The following is a 21,044-nucleotide window of genomic DNA, read 5'->3' as shown; positions in this document are numbered from 1 at the left end:
GTAATAGTTATTCTCTTTCGAGAAGTGGACCGTGAGGCTTTTGCCTACATCCACTGTGGATGTATGTAGGCGAAAGCCTGTCCACTTCTTTAAAGAGAATAGGTAATTGTGAAAACAAAATATGACAAATAGTTCCATATATGTTGTTTTATTTGTAAAATTTATGGTATATATTATCTAAAATTTTCAACATTGCTTTCAAATATTTATATACATACCTGTATTAATCAAAAATGATAGAAATTTTAAAAATTTTACAAAACATTCAAACCTGACATAGTTAACAAACACAGTGTGCAAAATATAACAAACTTACTGATACATGCAGAACATTTACAACTGATTATCAGAAATATAAATAAGTTAGGCATGGCTTGTGTCATTTACAGAGTAAATGTTTCGTTAAGGAAGAATATTTAAGTAATGAGTTAGATAATGTACAATAATACAAATTGAGGACATTTTCTTGTAAAGTATGCTAAAGCTGGATAATTTCTTCTAAATTAAGATAAACATTTAATGTGTTGAAGTCATGTCTCTGCATCTTGCTGTCAACATAACAGAGGAGATTATATTTAAAAAAAATTCAATTGTGATATTGAAGTCATAGTTACATGAACAGATAGTAAAGAAGCACTTCATTCAGCTGGAGAATGTATATTATTTACTGTATATTTTAAAATGTTTCAAATTGACAGATCACAACCAACCTTTACCATGGGCAAGAAAATGTACTGTTGACTGCTTCCTATTTCAAACTTAACGGTGAGCTTCTATATCAAAATGAGTATTTCTGACATATATAAAACCCTGCATAGTAGGAGAGTTCTACTGTTAATGCAATGTGAAAGAATACAGTTTTCATAAGTTATAATCAGCATGTAAAAACGAATACAAATGGTAAAGTGACCTAAAATTATACACATGGATAAATATGCAGTGTTTATACTTTTAAAATGGAATGTTGAATTTCACATGAAGACATGCTTCAGAAGAATTGCATGTTCATATTGTATACTTTCTGTGATGGTAGTACATGTAATGCATGAATACAAACTGTGATTGTCAGAAAAGCTACTTTTATTACCATGACTATTTTGTAATCTTCAGAGGATGAAAAAGAAAATATATTGTTGTCATCCCAATAAATCCCACTTCAGTAAAAATCCGGTATAACAGGAACTTTAAGAAATTTGAATTATTTTTTGTGACATTTTCCTTTAACCCCCCCCCCCCCTCCCCACACACACCTTGCCTTTTAATTCTTTTGGCACTGAATTCCACTCCCTGAAAACTTTGATTTTATATAGCAAAATCAACTACAAATGTTTTACATCATATTTCAAAATTTTATTCTAATAATGATAGCCTTTTGGGGACTCCAATTTTTCTCCACAATATCTCTTTTATATTATTATAATAATGAGGAAAATAATTTCTGCACGAACTTCACATTTTGTTCAAATTTGAGCAATACAAAACCCCTATCCCAGGGTTGTGCATTGTGCATAATTATGTCTACAAGCAGAAAAACAAAAACACTACAGCTTTAGTTGATGTAAATTTACTACAGGGACATTCTGAAATACCAATGCTCCTTATTTCACTATCAAACTAACTTCAGTTTTACTTGCATTCATAAATTATGAAACAAATAACATTGAATTTTTTCATATGTTTTAAAATTGTTATTTCTCTCCAAAAAAGTGAATGTTAAGGCACATGCCAAATTAAATTTAGTAACTGATAAGAATGTAAACCTCTGCCAGCAGAAAATTCTGAGAATATAATGTTTGAAGTAAAAAGTACAGAAAGTAAAAATTACTTTAAAAGACAATAATAAGCATTCTCATGTTGTAAAACTAAAACCCATGCACGTCAACCATACTCAGTTATTTGACTTTGGATGCTGTATTCATTGATAGCACTCATTTCTTATACTAAGTAACTTATACACACAAAAACATTATATTGTCATAAAAAAAACATGATGTTTCAATGGTACTTTTATATCTCAATTTCAATGCAACTCTTCTCAATCACATCATCCACTCATCCAAAACAACTTATTGTGCTCACTCATCCATATAAAATAATGTTTTCACTCAACCATAAACATTTGAAGAGTTCATTCAGGTGTGACCTATGACATCAGCAGCAACCCCCCTTCTCCTTTGGATTTTTTAGAATGTTTTGTCGGCTGTCAAGAGTTATCTTATCCTGGTCTTCTTCATCTCGTTTTATGTTGCTATCATTTTCTAATATCTGCAAAATGTTTAAAATAAATAGTTTGAGATATCACTAGTCAAATTTGTTAAAGTTTGTCTCCTCTTTCAAATCTCTTACAACATTACCTCAGTAATAGAACTATTATGTACACATTTTTACTGAGGTGGGGATATAATGAGGAGGTTTGGACATCATGTAGACTTAAACACTTTTCCCACATCTTGTATATCTTTATGTACTTTTTTGAAACAGTTGTTGGATTTTGTACTTACTCGTTGTACTAAGAACCTTGCACTGTCGTCAATGTTGATATTTTCTTTGGCTGAGGTTTCAAACCATCCAATAAAGCCTTTCTCTTTACAGAAATCATCCATCTGGTTTGAATTGTTTACTAGACCTTCCTTAGCCTGGTCACACTGTTAACATTTGTAACAATAAGTTAATTCACAGAAAACAAATATCTTTAACACAACAACTTTAAGGAAATTCTTCTCTAATTAGTCATCACTTTATTCAAGTTTATCTGCATTCTATATAAATCAATCTTGAAGGCTTCTGCCATCTTTTTGCAATGGTCAATCATGATAGCTCTCCCGTTTGAGTAATCACAGCAATACTGTAAACCAACGTTTATTTGCCTGCGAGTTTCGCGCCTACTTTGACTCACGAATATTAATCGCCACAAACAATTCATTTTGCTTTTATTTTTGTAGAGAATGTTTCTTCAGTCACGAAAATTAATTGTCACGGATCGATTTCAATCTGACGAACTGTGAATAAAAGATGACGTAAATAATAGATGGTTTACAGTAATTATAATACATCAGCCGGAAATGTCTCACTCTTTCATGTCATACTCACCAATCAGAAATATTTAAGTAAGATAATCACAAAAATTTTACTTCTACACCTAAGAACAACCACCCTCTACCAGAACTGTGACCAGAGAACTTACTTTATTAGCTAATAAAACACAAGGGACGGGGCTACCATCTGCCAGTTGTACTTTACTGTCTAAATCACTCTTCCATTTCACCACTGCATCAAATGTGGAAGCCCTTGTAACGTCGAACACAATGAAACACCCTACTGCCTCTTTGTAGTATACCCTTGTCATGTTACCAAAGCGCTCTTGACCTAATAAAAAATTACTTCCCTATCTATTATTGTATTCTGATTAAACTTAAATCTCCAAAAATATTATCTATATGGAATTATTCTATGAATCTCTGTCATATTATATACAAATTCATGAATTTAACATTCTTGAAACTCTCTTTTTAGTAATTTTACATTAAGTCATTATTATTAAGCAGAGAATTTCCTTTCAAGTTGATTTGAACATACCAGCAATGTCCCATAGCTGTAATCTGACAATTGTGTCTGCATCCCAGTTCAGGACCTTTAAGGCAAAGTCTACACCAATCTGATAGCAGAGGTTAAGAAAAATGCAGCACAAGACAAGACTTCCAACAAAGAAGTACTGACATTTGCACAATTTAAAGAGTAATAAAACCTAAAAAACTATATCAAATATTCAGCATTCCCCACATAGGCCACCACTACAAGCACTGGTTCTGAATCCACTTTTACAAGTAATATTGTATTCAAAACCTTTGGCTTATTCTTAAGCTAAGAACAACTCTTCCAATAATGCAAAGTATTGCATTTAAATTCAAGATTTTGTTTGCATTCAAAAAGACTTTGATTAATTTGAAGGTATGCTATAATTGTCCCTTTATTCTGGAGCTTGAAAAGGTATCTACAGATTTTAAATAAGCAATTTTTTTTTGGGGGGGGGGGGGGGGGGAAGAAGAAAAATTTGATAATATAAACTGTCATTCCACTTTATCGAGGACCATTTTGTACTCAGGAAAGTTTTTTTTCTCAATATTGACCATTTTATAAATAATTTTGTCTAAACTTTCACCTTTGACTTAGAAACTTAGCTCAAGGTCATTGCAAACACTTTACTCATGAGCACTCATTGCTTGAAGTATGATCCAGACAGGACCAAAGGGAGAGAAAATATGCTCACAACAAGGATGACACAGTAATCTGCTATGACCTTGACCTCTGACTTAGAAACTTGGCTCAACATCACTGCACTACTTTACCTAGGGCATTCTATGTGGCAAGTTTGATCCAGTCTGGGCCAAGGTATATGGGTAAAGCTTGAGTCAGGTTAGACCAAAGGGGAGAAAATATGCTCTGGACAAGGATTTCACAAAGATGTGTTTTGACTTTGAACTTTGATCAAAGAACTTTGTTCAAGGTCATGCACATCCTTAACTAAAGGGCACTCTATAGGGACAAATATGAGCCAGAGGGGAGAGAGAAAAAATGCTCTGAAATTTTTTTTACATAGACATATATTTTGACCTTGACCTTTGATCTAGAAACTGGTTCAATGTCACTGCACACTTTATATCAGGCACTCTCTAAGTGAAGTTTGAGCCAGATTGAGCCAAGGGAAGAGAAATATGCTTTGAACAAGTGATATCAGATGTATGGACAGACTGATCACTATAGGACACACACAGATCAGGGCTCTCATAAAGTGTTTAGGGTGTATTCACTCAATAAATTATGTAGGAAAACACTCAAAATACTAAATTTTCAAGAGCACAGTCTATTTTGGAAGATTTGTAGGCATTAAGAATTTCTTTGTGTATAAAGTATATAGTGTATGTGACCTCTTTATCAGCTTGAATATTCAAGTTTGGGGCTACTCTGTGGAAAGATTCACTTACAAGAATGAAAATCTTATAAGTTTATCATTTTAAAAAATACGTAAACTGCCTTGATTTTTGAGCTAAATCCAACCTTGAAATCAATGTAAATTACTCATATTAAGAGAGGATACAGTAGCTCTGTAGTGCTGTGAGAAGAACTGATGGACGTATCGCTTTATGATGGATGTCTTTCCTGTCCCTAGTTCTCCGATCACTAAAATCTTATACAGGTGCTCCTTCTTCTCAGGACTTCCTGCCTGCAATTAAAAAATATAGAGTAAAGTATATATAGATCAACAGGTGCCCCCTGCACCCCCCCCCCCCTTCCTACAAACAGTACTGTCTAAACTTCATTCATACAGAAAATTTAATGACAAACATATACATCTCATATTTGCCTACAGAAAATCAAAAAATGGACCAATAGTCTGTACAGACCTAAATACAGAGAGTTGTCCTTTAATTACAAATAGTTTTATATCACCAGTGGTCCTTTAATCAAAATGAAATTTACCCTGAAATTTAAAAATGTTACAAGGATTCTGTTCAGTTACATGCATCCTGGGAATTATTGATCATAATTTCTTACTGAACACAAACCTAATCTACTAATTCTTCTGAAACAATGCTAATGTTACTATCTGAGTCAACACAAGGTACCAAGTTTAAACAGTACTGTGATACTTAAATGTCCAGCCAAGTATCATTATTACTATATAGACAACAAGATGTACCCATTACCCTATATTGACATAAGCTACCTATTTTGACTTCCTTCATTATATGTACCTTGTTAAAAATTTATGGTATGATTGGTTCATTACACTGATAACACAAGTCCATTTGGTTCAGGGTGACTAGATTTATCTCCATACAATATAGATAAAAAGCAAAACAACCATACTTTGTTCAACTACAGAATATAAATTACTTGTGCATTTACAAATGTACAGTTAGGCTTGATATGTTTTACAAACAGTTTTCTCTGAGAAGAGCCTTTGGTGTTAATTTTGTATAGAATGGAAAATTTCCTTCAAACTGCCAATTAAACCCTCAACTTTCTGTTTCAGAATGGTTAAGCCCTTTCACATTATTGAATTCCCTCTTCCCCTAATAGCATTCTGAGTTTTGAGAAACTTCCTACTGTGAAATCATTAGATTTTGTAGTGGCTTAATTTCCAGGGACTTTGTGTGTACCTCTCATCCATGAATTAACATCCTCTATGAATTAATAACTTAGGGTTACAAAGTCATATTTCCTCTTGTAGGTATAAGAGAATACAGGAAAATACGTCCCCACAAACCTGTATGATTTAAGAAATCCATGAAAATTGGCCCCAACAAATTTTAAAGAGTCCACAGTACTTCCTTTATTTTTCTTCTGCTATTCGATAATTTTTCTGGCTACCATCCCCAAACATTGAAAAACGACGCAATCTAAAATACTTCAAAGTTATGTCATTTTCTTTCATATCCCTTAATGTAGATATTGATGTTGTACTTTGATGTGAACAGAATACAAGATCTGTGTTGTAACGTCAGAAAGAATATTATAATATCTGTGTTGGAGAGCAGTGTTTTGATATTTGTGTTGGAGAGCAGTGTTTTGATATCTGTGTTGGAGAGCAGTGTATTGATATCTGTAATGTAATGAGAGCAGTGTATTGATATCTGTGATGTGTATTTTGCAATGTTATGAGAGCAGTGTATTAAGAGTGTATAGATATCTGTAATGAATTGATATTTTATTAATATAACAATATCATATATTAATATAACAAGAGTGGTGTATCAATATCTGTATTGTAATAAGAGCAGTATACTGAGACCTTTATCATATCATTACATTCCTGGCATGTACAATACTACTGGTATATACAATTCAAATACATTTATGTGAGAGAGTTTTATGTCATTCCCTTTGCTAAGTCTGCAAAATTGTCTACTAAGAATATTGCGAGTTTGAACAAATTCTATTAATGCTTTATACATGTGTATATATTCATTGCACTCAGACTACATCTTATGTAAATCAAAAATGGACCAAGCAATGTGTACCTTTAACAATGTTGAACATGATTAATGCACAGAATTAGCATGATTATGGCCTCTGAAGTTTTAAACATTCTTTGATATGGAGGACTGGACATTAATTTTGTGACCACACATTTGCTCAGATCTGAAATTGAGATTCCTGCCTTCACATACAGGTGTAAACATATGACTCCATTTGCATCTATAGGCTAAACATCCCTGTCTATAACTATAGATACTGTGAGCATTGAGCTCAAAAAATGATCCCCCCCCCTCCTGTCTTCCATATGTTTATAATGGCAAAGTCCATTATTTGCTATGGGAGACCCAAAATAAGTGTTCAGTTCAATCAAAAAGTAAAATAGGAGGTCAAAATGGCACTATGTAACAAAGATTCTGTAAAAGTCTCATTAAATTTTATTCAGTGGTATAAGAGGAGTTGCGGATAAGAGATGTGTACCCCAAAGCTTAACGGACAGACAGACACACAGATGGATGGACACCCCCATCATTTTACAACACCAGCTTTTTATGCGGGGGTGTAAAAATAATGATTAACTTAAGAAATCATTCCAATCTGACATGCATTATCTTATTCATTCCTTTTCTCCACTTCAAGTGCTATGGGTATCCAGAGCTCTTAAAACTTCTCCCTCCAATTTCTTAAAAGGATTATATGATTTAGCGATAATCTACCCTGGAAAGATTGCAGTACAATATTAATCATGGTTGACATCCTTTTTTTCATCAGATTGTGGATTTAAGTATACAGCCTCTGTACATTTATTTAAATACAATGAATATCATCAACTTTATACTTTTATGTAAACATTTTTTAGAAAAATGTTTTCAATCAACCCGAACTGACATTTTTTTTAATCCAATGGTCAATATATATTTTAGCTTACTAATATTTGCATGATTTTATTTTTCTTAAGTACTTGTCACATGGTGAACTCCAGTTTTTCACATGATAATGAGATAATGAAAAGCTTAATGAAATAATAATTTAAAAAAAAAAAAAAAACACAACTTCCCTCTGAACATGTAAAAATAAGCCAAAACACAATTCTTTTTTTAACTAATTATGTCTTATGACTTCCTTACAATACCTATAGTACCATTGACCTGGATATGAGAATGACAGTAAACATACCAGGATATCTTTTTAAGGAAGTGTAGTAACACATGATTACAATGTTTGATAAGGTCCATGAGTAAAACTGTTAGTTCTGATAGGTAGAGACATATTATTTGTTTGTACCATCCTTAAGACCATTAAATGAACTTGTTATACCTGGATTTTGTTTCATGCTCAGGACCATACATGCAGTTTACAAAGTTCAGGGCTTAAGCCATCCTTAAAAAATTGTTTTGGAATTGCCGCCTGGGAGGTTTCAGACCAAGGAGGGAGGGAGGGAAATAATTTGTTTTTTTTTTCAAAATTGAATTAAAAATTCATGATAAAAATCTCAATAAGGAATGAACACATTATTTTCTGCCTTCTTGTAAAGGGTATCTCCAATCAACCAGGAACCCAGTTTGCTTAGATCCTATACCCTTATTAAATGATTGGGTGGCACATGTGGTAGCAGGCCAAGAAATGATTGAATAAAAAAAAATCTTCTTATTTTTGGTCAATAAAATTTTTCCAGGAGGGGTCATTTCAATGAGGCAGGAGGCAATTCCAAACAAACAATAATTTTATTTTGGCCTTATCATATGGAAAGTAATCCATGTATACCAATCCATAAAGGTATACTATCTACTGTAGAAGGACAGGAGGAATGAATAAAGAAAATATATGACTGGACACTGGAAATCAAACCCATTTCACTAGTTAGGTACTCTAAGCACCAAGCTACCCAGCCTGATATCCATGGTCCATGTAGCTCAAACTAGTATACTATATATTAAACAATCTATCCAGAATGTTCACAAGGCTTAAAATAGTTGTATTACCTCACTATCAAATAAAATGTTAAGATATTATTTTCATTGCAATCGAAATCTAAGCCTTACCTTTACATGTGCAGCTTTGAGTACACAACTAGTATCCATGTGAGAATATCTCAAGAACATTTTTACAAGACTTACATAGGAGAGAAATCTAATATAAAGATTTAAGTTTAATTCCTTGATGGAATTTCAATCCTGATGCAGATATATACATTAGGTTACCTTGTTACTGTTGCATTGTCAATGATGAACAATATTACAGAATTCTAAATCCCAAAAAGACAGCATATTTTAAGTAAAATTAATATCAATGGGGCATTTTTAATGACATTGAAAGTCACTAAATTTATTATTATGCTTGGATTGTAAATTTTCAGTTGAATCATTTAGAATCCTCTATTAGGAGGTATAGCTTAAGGTGTCTGACCACACAATTATCTCAAGGTAATACACACGGATCACATACTTAATATACATAGACGTTCACACTTAGTCAAGTCTTACATCACAAGACACTGTGTACCTAATATATACACTGATACATATATTATATTCAAGGATAATCGCTTACATGTATACATATGTACTATTAAAAAGACTTACTTGATATCTAAACACAAGCAGGAGATCAAAAGGAGAGGTATTTAAAAAATGCTTGAAATGTACTTGAATGGAATTTATCCATGCTTAATGAATCAATCACTGTGTGCAAATAAATACATGTACTGTATAGGGGTAAAATAACTTGCTGTGTTAACTCAGGTCAGCACAATAGGAAGTAAATAGGTTCATCTTGTGTATCAATGTATAACAATGCTTCTGAAAGGGTGCACAAACAGAATAAATAATGAAAAGTAAAGCCTGAGTTTAGCAGCAAAACTTACCTTCCGAATTAAATCAGAGTTAACATTTATAATGGCATTCATACTTGCTCATGCACACAAGTAATTCTCCGAACTAAAATCCATTTTTGCACAAGGATCTATGTATGTGGATGAAATAAAGAACTTCATTGTTTGATCATTATAACAATAAGTAAAAGTTTATACATGTATCTTCTCCACGATCCCACAGGAAGCTAGTCTCTTTACCAGAAAGATAACTTATAGCAGTAAATGAAGTATCGCACAATATGCTCCATTCAATGTACTATTGTAAAGAGAAGATCAAATTATAAATGTTAATTACAGTTCTATGTATGAATCTTTTTAACTGAGAAAAGCCATTACATGACTCAGAAAATCCTTTTATCCATGGTGGAGAGTTAAAAAAATGAAATTTATGAAAATGAAAGGTAAGCAAATTATAATATTCACAAGCCTCTTTAATTTAAAAAGTTACGAGTCTATATGATGAATGTATGAAAACTTATTAGTTATTACCTTAAAATGTTTGATGAAGTCCTCCCCCCCCCCTCCAAAAAATGTAACAACTTTAATTTCAGATTTGTCATTTTCAATGTTAAAATTACACATAAGTGTATTACTCAAGAACTGAACACCTTCCACAGCACTGGCCATATCCTAAAAACATATGCATGTACCTAGTTTGATGCAACTTTAGATATTCCACTACTTGGTCAAGATATGAACCTGGATTATTCCTGTGTCAATACTGGTACACTTAATTTTAATTTACACAATGTCAAGTCTCAGAACACACAACTATCCTTTTTAATTATAGTAATTTTTTGTAAGCATTCATTATCAATTTCTTGAAATACATCTACAAGAAAATTGCAAATCAACATTTCAAGGTGAGACTTAATATAGAACAAGATACTGAATAATTTTCTCCTTTAAAAATTTAAAAATTAGTACCTGGATATCTGATACAGGTGCATGTCCATTAGGAATAGTTTCCACCTGCTGCTTATTCCCCTCCCTAACCATTGTCATGAATATCTCCCTCACTTAAAAAAACTAACAAACTGAATCAGGAAATATCACACACTAAAATGTAGTCCACTCTTATGCAAGTTATCCTGTCTACTATAAGCTAATGAGTGATCTGCAATACACAATGTTCAGTCACATGGGCAGTATCACAAGGCCATTCTTGAAAGAATACTATTTAACACAAGAATGAATCCAAGGCCTTGACTCAGTGTATTATGTATGATTTAAACGTAATAGGCTATGTCTGTCTTGGGTAAATGCTTCTAATTTTCAAAAAACTAAAATAAAATAAACTGGTAATTGTTATCTTTTATCTAAATTGATGACATACAGGAGGGTTCCTGTACGCTTTTCTTCACATAAAATAGTAATACTGCTGACCAAAAAAACCCATAAAAGCGGTCTTCCAAACACTGCTGATTTATACAAATGACTTAGTAAAAATGACAATGTCAGTGGAACAGGTATAAATGTATTGTTCTGTTAAAAAGGGGAGGTGAAGAAAATCACCTTCATCGAATACACCCAAAATGTACCTCTTCCAAGATATTTACTTATTCCATATTATGACCTTAACCCCAAGTCATGTGACGCGTCTTTAAGACTACTAGAGGTCCTAAATCGTCACGTTACCATCCGAAGGTATTGGGCAATTCTGACAGCTGAATGAGAGTGTCTCTGGGCGATTTTTTAATCTGAGTAAGTTATAAGACTGAAACTTACCATGATGCACCTCCAATCTCCTCCCTGAGAGTCTAAGTCATAGATGATGCTGTTATCTCTCGATACTACACACACTACCTACTTTCTGACTATCATGTGACATGTTTGTTTTGCAAATAGTTTTTCGATTGTCGTTAACAGCTGGTAAAAGTTCTTCGTTTGAAAAAATAATGTTTATAATGCAGAAGAATTGTTTTTGTAAAAAAAAAATCCATTTGATTTCTGTTTTGCTGAATATATGTTAATTTTTATTGTCATATTTTACGACAATGTTCACTTTTGTGGTAATTTTATTTGGTCTAACAAAATCTTCCTTCAAATGCGCAGACATCGGGGTAGAAATAAGCCCTCAAGTGACATCGACGATATCTGTCTCGTACGTGGAAATTGTCAATATTGACTGTTCTTTAAATTTGAAAATGCTTATCTTGATTTAATTTAAATGACAGTTATGTTATTCTGTAGTAAGTATTTGGTACACCAAGTGGAATCATGGAAACTCGATCGCGAGCAGGAAGAAAGCGCTTAGACAGCATGGGAGGAGAAGATGCTCCCGCTGAAGTATTTGAGAAAAATACCCAACTTCCGCAGTCTACCAATGAAGTACAAATTGGGAAATGGAAATTTAACAGAGTCATATTTAGTACCCATTTCAATATCTTCTTATATGCGACATGCTTCTGGATACAAATAGGCACTTTGCCTGTAAGAAATATGTTACAAATATATCCTATAGACAGGGGCCTATATACTAAGTATATAGGTCCCTGATATAGATTAAGGAATATATATTTGAATCTCCTTTTTTCAAAAGTTATGTCCCTTGACTGCCATCTTTGGGGGAAAACCCATAAAATTCCCACAGTGGCCTTTTTTTGTAACTTTGTCATTTGACCAACAAAAAAAAAAAGAGTGAGAGAGAAAAAAATGCATGCATCTCATGTTATTTTTATAATGATTATAATAATAATAATAATAATAGTACTTTATTTTTTTATTCCTCCTGATGAGGCTACCCATACATGCAGGAATAAATTTTAAACTGTGGATTTATTGGAAACAAATATTTGGTATTATAAGGAGCAGAAAGCTTGCTTTTCCCTTGACCATGCAAAGGGACACAACTTTTGCTAAGTGTGGATTGGACAATACAGTAAAACATGCCTATAACAAAGTCCCTTCCTTATAAGTGCTTTCTTATAAACATAATTAGTTTTATCCATTGTTTACAATGTATTTTAAAGTCACTTTGCTGTAAGCATCAATTCATTGTAAGCATGTTTGCTAGAAGCATGTTTTACTGTACTTTAAACATGGAAATTTCCATATTAGTTATGCAAATCACTAGAAAAAAAATAATGTGTAGAGGTAATTTCTGCGATGCCTTCCACTTGCATATTTAATGCAAATGAGTTTTTAATGAGGTTTATTTTTATTCTCACTAAGTCAGTGTACCAGTATATACATGTATATAAACCCAACATGCAGATTTCCAAGGTTGCAGTAATTGGCATTAGACATCTTAGCAGATTGTCAAGACATTTTTAAATTAGTGAAAAAATCAAAAATAAAAAAAAAATTGTGGTCAGTTTAGTGGAAGATCTATTGGACATCTAAAGGGAATTTGAATTATAAAAATATATCCGAAATAAATTCCACTAAAATGTCCATTGAAATTTTTATAGGAAACAAAATTTTCTTCCACTGAAATGTCCTCAAACTGCAGTAATTACATGACCCAGAATGATGTATTTCCTTCTGACCTAAAATGGCCTAAATTCAGAGTAATCATATAAGGTTGGATAATAAATCACTTGGTATTAAGAATAATAATCATGATAAAATAAAAACTTAGATGAGTGTGTTTAACAAAAGAATTATATGCTATTTTTCTACTACAGAGTGATAACTTTAACACCACAGTTATACATGTTTGAATATGACATCATTCTAATTGTTCTAGAAGTTAAGCCAGAATTGTAGAGTTGTGGCATTTCTTCAGAAATTAAAAAAAATAATCATAAATATTTTTAAGGTGTTAAAAATATGCATGTGAAAAAATTGATAGCAATGTTTTGTGACTAGATAGTCCTTAGATCTCATTTTTTGTCAATGAAACACATTCATCTGTATTCAAGATGACCTAATTTGAATAAAACTAATAAATAAACAAGGATTAAACATGTTCAATAATTTGCAACCAACTTTAGCCAAGGCCTTGACCTTTGACCTTGAAATGGTAAAGATAGCCTTTCTTGTTGTTAACCTGTCTTAACTGTCACCTTGAGTTTACATGTATAGATAACGTAGGCTGTAACACTTTGGATATCAAATTTATTTTGACTTTGACAGGTAAAGTTCATGTGTAACCAAATTTGAATTTGTTGCCTAGATTTCTCAAGATATAAATTTATGCATTAGGCTATATAAGACTTTGTTATCATATTTGACCTAGGCTACTGGCCTAGGTATAAGATTATTTTGCAAAATAAAAAAAAAAATAAAATAAAAAAGACCATATTAATTGATAGTGATGTAAAATAAGCAGATGTGTTTACTTTTGCTAACATTGCATGTAGCCCCAGCTGTTTCTTGACACTTGCATATAAATAGAAGCAAAGAAAAGCTAAAATTTATGTCAGTATGATTTAAACTGAAATTGAAATGATTGAAAACTGTCAAATGTTTAACAAGATGTGTGGCATAAGCCAGTTATGTAAATTTTTTTCTGCAGTGGTTTTAACCGTTAATCCTACTTTAATGAACGAAGAAAGATATTTTATTGTTTGTTTTTGTATCTGATTATAGAAGAGAAATGCATTAATTGAAGATTTACCCAAATTTCCCAATTTACCCAAATGCTCACAAATCAGTCTTTGAATTTTCAATGTTGACACAAGTTTAAGTATGTTTCCATGTCCACTGGAAGTCCAAACTTTTGTTTAAATTTTGCTACCATGTTATTTTATTTCATTTTATTCAACAATTTTAATAATGTTTATAGTTTATACAAATATAGCTTGCTGCACTCAAACAAATATTTGGTCTTAATCTACTTTCAAATTGATCTTTAGTGTTATGTATTATTTCTTTATTATAGCAGTGTGTTTAACTTATTTTTGTTCTGTTTCAGTACTTAACAAAGAAGCTTGGAGTTGATCCAGTATTCTTCGGGTATCTTCAAACAACATTTGCTGTGGTACAGTTATGTGGGGGTCCAGTGTATGGGAGGTTTGGAGACATGTTTGGAGGGAGAGCAGCCATGGCTCTCGCCTTTGCCTCAGCTTCAGTTTCATACTTCCTGCTGGGTGTAGCTGACAATTTCTTTTCACTTTTCCTATCCAGACTGCCATCCATCTTCATGCATGCTATGCAAGGTTGGTATAAAACTAGATAGAGAGTCTGACTACTGAATTAGATTTATTTATCTGACAAGAAATCTTTTTCACTGTTAGGTCTGGTTATGAAAATTTCATGTATATAAGAAAATTTAATGACAACTTTAAAAAAGCCAAGCCATGATTAATTTTATTTATATGGAAGCATCCTCAGTGGTGTAGATTCAAGTCATGATTCCTGGGAGTAGGTTGGGGCCATAGTGAGTGATCAAAGTTTTACATAGGAATATGCTGGAAAAATATTCTCAAGATTGATTGATTGATTGTATGTTGTTTTACGTCCCATTCGAGAATTTTTCACTCATATAGAGACGTCACCATATACTGGTGAAGGGCTTCAAATTTTGACCTTTACTCGGCACTCAGGGCCATTGAGCAGTGAGGGATCTTTATCGTGCCAACGCCTGCCGTGACACGGGGCCTCGGTTTTTAAGGTCTCATCCGAAAGACCCTCAACTTTCACTTCAAAGTGCTGAGCGCATGGCGAAGGAACAGTTGCTACCCATTTTATCGACTTGGGTCTGTCGCGGCCGAGATTCGAACTCACGACCTCCCGTTCACAGAGCGAGCACTCTACCGACTGAGTATTCTCAAGAACAGCAAAGCCATGATTAGTTTTATTGACGGTATAAACTCGCCTATAAGTTGGTCCGCCTATAAGTTGGTTGTATTTTTTGAGGTTGTTTTAGAGGGATTTGCCATTGACCCGCTTATAAGTACAACTTTTTGTTAGAATCGGTTAACAATTTCAAACCAATGCTCGGATGTTTTAACCTGGTTTTGGTTAATATTCTTAGAAATGACACCGATATTTAATTTTAAATCATTAAGAAAAATACATAATGCGTACTTTAAATAAAAATAAAGTTATTAAAATATGTAAATACTTGTACTTTATGTATAATCTTAAAATGCATGAATGATATGATATAACCATACTACATTTCGACGTCCAGATAATACTAATCTTTTTATGACTCGCCTATAAGTCGGACCTAGAGTTTTGGACCAAAATTTAACTCCCAAGAAAACCGACTTATAGGCGAGTATATACAGTATATCAAGCAACCTCAGATAGTGTAGGTTCAAGTTTGTTCAAATTTTGATCCCCAGGAATAGAGTGGGGCCACAATGAGCAATCAGTTTTACATGGGAATATGCTGGAAAAATCTTCTCAAGAACAGCAAAGCCATGATTAGTCATATTCATATGGAAGCATTTTCAGGTAGTGTAGACTCAAATTTGTTCAAATTATGAACCCCAGGGGTAAGGTGGTGACACATCATGTGATCAAAATTTTACATAGGAGTATATAGGGGAAAAACAGCAGGGCCATCATAACTTAGCTGAGCAATGTGGCCCATGGGCCTTTTGTCTCTCATTATGTAGTCAACTGCATGCTCAAGCAAAAAAGTACATACAGATTTGAACATGATAAATGTATTTATGGTTGACTTTGACAGGTGGGCAGATGATTGTGACTGATATGGGAGAGGAAGGACAGAGAGCAGCAGCTCTGGGCAAGCTGGGATTGTCATACGGAGTGGGCATGGTGATTGGCCCATTCTTAGGAGGATTAGTGACCAAATACTTCAGGTAGGATAATTATTCATGTGATGAACATTTAAGACAAGGCCATGAACCAGGATTCATGAAAGTGGGAAAAAATTGCAACATTTAGTCCAAAATTGGGAAGGTCAATATAATGTAGAGATAATACAAAATATATTAATCATCATTGGGGTGGGGGGTGAGGGGGTTATCAGGGTCATATTCACAGATTTGGGAGACCCAATAATTGTTCAAACAAACCTTCCATTGTTTAAGATATGCATATAAATACACTGGAAAACATTTCTGTGTAATCTTAAGAACAATAGAGCTTGGATTTGTATAATTGATTATGCAACAGCAAGCATCATTAATATATGCTTTAATATATATAAAAGTATTCATTCAAGACTTTTCAAATTATCACCCACAACTGAATGCGTGCTGATATTTAAAAGAACTGTATATTTTATACCATTTCTCATTGTCAGAGACTCAGAGCAAGATTACTCAGGTGAGCATTGCTGCCTATTGGTTGTTTAATTCATTGATTTGTGTATTGCAGTGAACAGACAGCTGCCTTTGTAGCCTGTGCTGGTTCCCTTGTCAGTATGGGCATTGTATGGATGTTTGTACCAAAGAGAACAAAGAAATCACATCTAAAGGGTAAAAAAATCAATTTGATCAGAGCTTTGTTTGAATTTTTTTTAGTGAAAATTTGTCCTCATGATTTAATCATATGTTTCCTTCCCATTGCTGTGGAGTGTCATACTACAGTTATCCATACAGTAATTTTTAAATTGGAATAATTTTGTGATTGAATGGTTCTTCAGTGAATGTAATATAAACTTCCCAGAACACTTCAAATTCATAATGAACTTCCTGTAACAACAAAATTAACATTAACCTGCATTTAATTCTTTACTCTTGTATAATATCTTTCATTCACCTACATTCTAAAACAACACAATTTGAGATATGAGCAAACCCCACATGCTGATGTCTGTTATTTCACTTTCATTTTCAGAGAGTTCAGATTCAGCTGTTTTCAGTTTGAAGAAGATTTTCTCTTTGATAATGGCTCCAGGGGCCCCTTTTTTACTCTTCATCAGGATGCTGGCAGGTAAGGACTACAGGACTGGAAATTTTAGTTACACATAAAGATAAATGTCATACATAAAACACCTCCTTAAACTATAACAGATGGAAAGTGTTAGATATTTATGAATTTTTTTTTTTTTTGTTAGTAGAAAACTTTTAGCAAAAGTAGTATTTTAGGCCAAATAAAATTGAAATTACAGTTTTCAGGCCTGTGTGCATCCCTTTTGAGGGAGCTGCATTGCAAATTTTATCATATATTTGATAAAATAAAAAGTTGGTTATGCGGAGCGGAGATCAATGCGGAAAAAAATCTGCCTTCATTTATTTTGTGGTTTTGTACACATTTTGCTTCTGATAGCTATTTTCAAAAAGACTTGGCTACTTTGTTTAAAAGAAAAACATTCGAAGATAATGCCCACAATGTTCACACAAAAATGAAAACTTTAATTGGCAATTAAATTACTTTATGACAAAGTAGCATCAATTATACATATATTTGGATATATTGTGAGATGTGTAGTAGATTTAATTTAAAAGAATTAAAGAGAGTATTTTTTTATGAACAAAGAATTTTTATCATCATTTTATAGAAAATTCAGGGATAAAAAATTACATTTACATGTACTTCCCTCATCTACTTCATCGCCAATAAAGTGATTAAAAAAAACCTCCCTCTCTCAACTGTTTTGCAGAAAATTGGCCTGAGAACCAGAGAATTAAATTTATGTAATTGTAAAACAACGGAAAAAATATACAATAACTTAATGTATAATAATATATATATATATATATATATATATATATATATGTCTATACATTCTGTATAACAATACATGTGTATAGAAATATATATAGAATATTTCTATATAACAATCACAGGCACGGGATTTTACTTATTTTTCTTTTAATAAAAAATATACCCCCTACCTAAAAAATTCACGAATTTATTAGGTAGGTGTATATTTTTTATTAAAAGAAAAATAAGTAACATCAGGTGCCTGTGATAACAATATATAGAAAAATATATAAAATAGATGAATAAATAAAATCTTTTTGGAATCTAACTCCTAATCTGCAGTTAGTAGGGTAACCTCTCATACCACTGAGCTTCCAAGATAGTGTACAGTGAACCTGATAGTTCATATAAAATGGACTTTTACTCTGCAAGACTGTAATTGTAACATACTTTCTGTGGAAAAATACATGTAAATGGGGCAATGTGTTTTTCCTCCCAAGTTAAATACCGTAAATGAGATTTAATTCTATTTTGTATTTTTCAGGACTGCCAATTGGTGTTTTCCAAAGCATGTTTTCAGTAGTTGCCTTAGAAACTTTTAAACTACCTGCAGAGCAGAATGGCTATTTATTATCTTATGTTGGAATTTTAACTATGGTAATGCATTTAACCTAAGCTGAGTTTAAAAGTGAATCAGAAGTAGAAGAGTTGTCTTTTCTTACTTCACTATTTTTTTTTTCAGATTGTGCAAGGTCTTGGCATTGGAATATTAACAAAGAAGTTCTCAGAAAATGACATTCTCAAATGGTCATCATTTCTTCTTGTTTGGTCCTATTTAGCCCTTGTAAGTACAATTCACAAGGAATTTGAGACTTATCCAATTATGTATTAAATTAATTGATTTTAAGTCACTTAATGACTGATATACTGTTGTTTTCAGGCATTTGTAACTGATGTTTTCCAATTGTGTGTAGTAATGGCTCCTTTAGTTGTGGGACTGGCTTCCTCCAATATTGTAGTCAGCAGCGCCCTCACAAAGACGGTGTCTGACCAGGATACAGGTAATCAGGAAAGATAACTCATGACAAAATGAATCAAATAATTTACATAGATATAACATTGACAAATGACAATACATGCATCCTTGTACATTTGATATGATTCATATAAAATTTATACTCAGCCAGAGGGACACATTCAACAATGAAAATATCAGAAAATTGAATTCAGTTGACTTGTACCGGTATCTAAAAATGATATTCTTTCATATGAATTTCCAGGAGCAATGCTAGGATTGAACATGGCTGTTAACTCTTTAATAAGGACAATCTCTCCTACAGTTGGGGGATATCTACTAAAGCAGTATGGCTTTCAATCTTTCGGATACCTCGGATTCATAATGCTCACAGTTGCTACAATTATTCTGTTTATAAAATTGAGACAGTAGAATGTATCAGGGTATTTTGTCATGCATTCCTTAAGTTTACTGATATTTATATGATTTTTTTATGTCTGTGATTTTGTTTGTTTTCCAAATGACAGTACCTGATTTTATCTTTTAAGCCATTTATGTCTTGTTTAAAATGGGATATACTATGGTCATTGGATTATGATATGGGGATGATAATATATATTTCATAATTATGATCAATGCCAGGGTTTACTTCAAATTGTTATCATGTTTCAAAATATAACAATAAAAGTTGACTGATATAACAGGAGAGTTGATGTGTGAGTCTTCTCCTGTATGGTGTTTTATGTTGTGTTGAAATTTGACTCTGAACTTTTGACATTTTTAAAACATATACATGTACATGCTTATGGGTCAAGTTAAAGGGCAGGTGTAAAAATGGTACAGTTTATTAGTGGGGGGGGGGGATATAATCTATTATCACTACAGATCTATCTTAAGTTGCAGTTTTCCTTACAGTGTTATAAGGAAGAAGTGTGCATCTAAGACACACATCCTTTATAAGGATTTTTTTTTCTATTGAACAAATTTGCACTATTTAAAGGAGCACCATTTTTTGTTCGGAGGTAGAAGTGTAAGTTTGTAGAGTTAACACATATGTTTTCTCTTAAACTGTCTCTGTTGAATAAAAGTATAACAACATTGAAATTGTATAATTATTCTTATCTCTGATGTGCAGATTACAGCTGTATTAAGGACTTTGTGACTATTCACAAATGTATAGACAATTTGCAAGTATGGAAATCAAATAAAAGCCATTTTGATTCAAACCTGATACATGTATATATGCCTCATGCGCAGATCGGGGGGGGGGGGGGGGGGGTTAACCCCCCTTTGAAATTTGCGGAGTTTTCTGAATGTACATGGTTAAGCAACTAAAAAATGACCTTGGAACCTCCTCCCCCCCCCTCCCCCCGAAAACGCGGACCCCTGTCAAGTTGATAGGAAGAGCTCCCCCCTCCCCCCGTTGCTAGATCGCTGCCTTGCGTCATAACCCGCACATTTTGTAGTAGCTAGCCCCGGTCTGGAGTCCGCATATAGCTCTCTCTCCTACTTGGCCAGAATGGGAGTCCGAGAGGATCTTATATTTTGGCAAGTGAGAAAGTTTCGATTCTTTTGTCAATTCGTGAATTTCGATGCATCTTCCCTTACCAAGTAGAAAGCGCTTCTTTTTCTGAACCAAACTGATTAAAGTCAGATCTTTGTTAC

The 21,044-nt window shown here is 33.0% G+C and overlaps 2 protein-coding genes across 4 annotated transcripts; one reads left to right on the top strand and one right to left on the bottom strand.

Moving 5' to 3' along the window:
* Window positions 1-1,245: 1,245 nt before the first annotated feature.
* LOC133178296 (ras-related protein Rab-32-like) lies at window positions 1,246-11,712 on the bottom strand. Of its 3 annotated transcripts, none has more exons than XM_061313043.1 (6): window positions 11,579-11,712; window positions 5,096-5,221; window positions 3,577-3,655; window positions 3,185-3,366; window positions 2,502-2,645; window positions 1,246-2,265 (listed from the first exon to the last, which is right to left on the bottom strand). In XM_061313043.1, the coding sequence occupies exons 1-6, from the start codon at window positions 11,579-11,581 to the stop codon at window positions 2,152-2,154; spliced, it is 648 nt and encodes a 215-aa protein (XP_061169027.1). In that variant the 5' UTR covers window positions 11,582-11,712; the 3' UTR covers window positions 1,246-2,151. The 3 variants fall into 3 exon arrangements, with proteins under 3 accessions (XP_061169027.1, XP_061169020.1, XP_061169023.1); XM_061313036.1 differs by lacking the exon at window positions 11,579-11,712 and adding an exon at window positions 10,778-10,882; XM_061313039.1 differs by lacking the exon at window positions 11,579-11,712 and adding an exon at window positions 9,842-9,998.
* Window positions 11,713-11,972: 260 nt separating this feature from the next.
* Window positions 11,973-20,483, top strand: LOC133178286 (solute carrier family 22 member 18-like). The gene is made up of 9 exons (XM_061313025.1): window positions 11,973-12,283; window positions 14,712-14,955; window positions 16,440-16,572; window positions 17,093-17,193; window positions 17,555-17,650; window positions 18,909-19,021; window positions 19,107-19,208; window positions 19,305-19,425; window positions 19,645-20,483. The coding sequence occupies exons 1-9, from the start codon at window positions 12,071-12,073 to the stop codon at window positions 19,809-19,811; spliced, it is 1,290 nt and encodes a 429-aa protein (XP_061169009.1). The 5' UTR covers window positions 11,973-12,070; the 3' UTR covers window positions 19,812-20,483.
* Window positions 20,484-21,044: the final 561 nt, after the last annotated feature.

This window comes from Saccostrea echinata, unplaced genomic scaffold, assembly GCF_033153115.1.
Source record: "Saccostrea echinata isolate AGI-Se365-2 ecotype Australia unplaced genomic scaffold, CSIRO_AGI_Sech_v1 ptg000001l, whole genome shotgun sequence".
In the NCBI taxonomy this organism is placed as follows: domain Eukaryota; kingdom Metazoa; phylum Mollusca; class Bivalvia; order Ostreida; family Ostreidae; genus Saccostrea; species Saccostrea echinata.
This window is presented reverse-complemented; position numbering and strand designations above follow the sequence as displayed.

What these genes read in the sequence shown, in the direction of transcription:
- LOC133178296 (XM_061313036.1), bottom strand. Translation starts at nt 10,855, where the DNA reads ATGACAATGGTTAGGGAGGGGAATAAGCAGCAGGTGGAAACTATTCCT. An exon ending in ACAGCTATGGGACATTGCTG is followed by an intron (nt 3,367 to 3,576) that starts GTATGTTCAAAT and finishes ATTTTTTATTAG; the next exon opens with GTCAAGAGCGCTTTGGTAAC. An exon ending in GTGTTTTATTAGCTAATAAA is followed by an intron (nt 2,646 to 3,184) that starts GTAAGTTCTCTG and finishes AAATGTTAACAG; the next exon opens with TGTGACCAGGCTAAGGAAGG.
- LOC133178286 (XM_061313025.1), top strand. Translation starts at nt 12,071, where the DNA reads ATGGAAACTCGATCGCGAGCAGGAAGAAAGCGCTTAGACAGCATGGGA. An exon ending in CTTCATGCATGCTATGCAAG is followed by an intron (nt 14,956 to 16,439) that starts GTTGGTATAAAA and finishes TGACTTTGACAG; the next exon opens with GTGGGCAGATGATTGTGACT. An exon ending in CTTCATCAGGATGCTGGCAG is followed by an intron (nt 17,651 to 18,908) that starts GTAAGGACTACA and finishes TGTATTTTTCAG; the next exon opens with GACTGCCAATTGGTGTTTTC.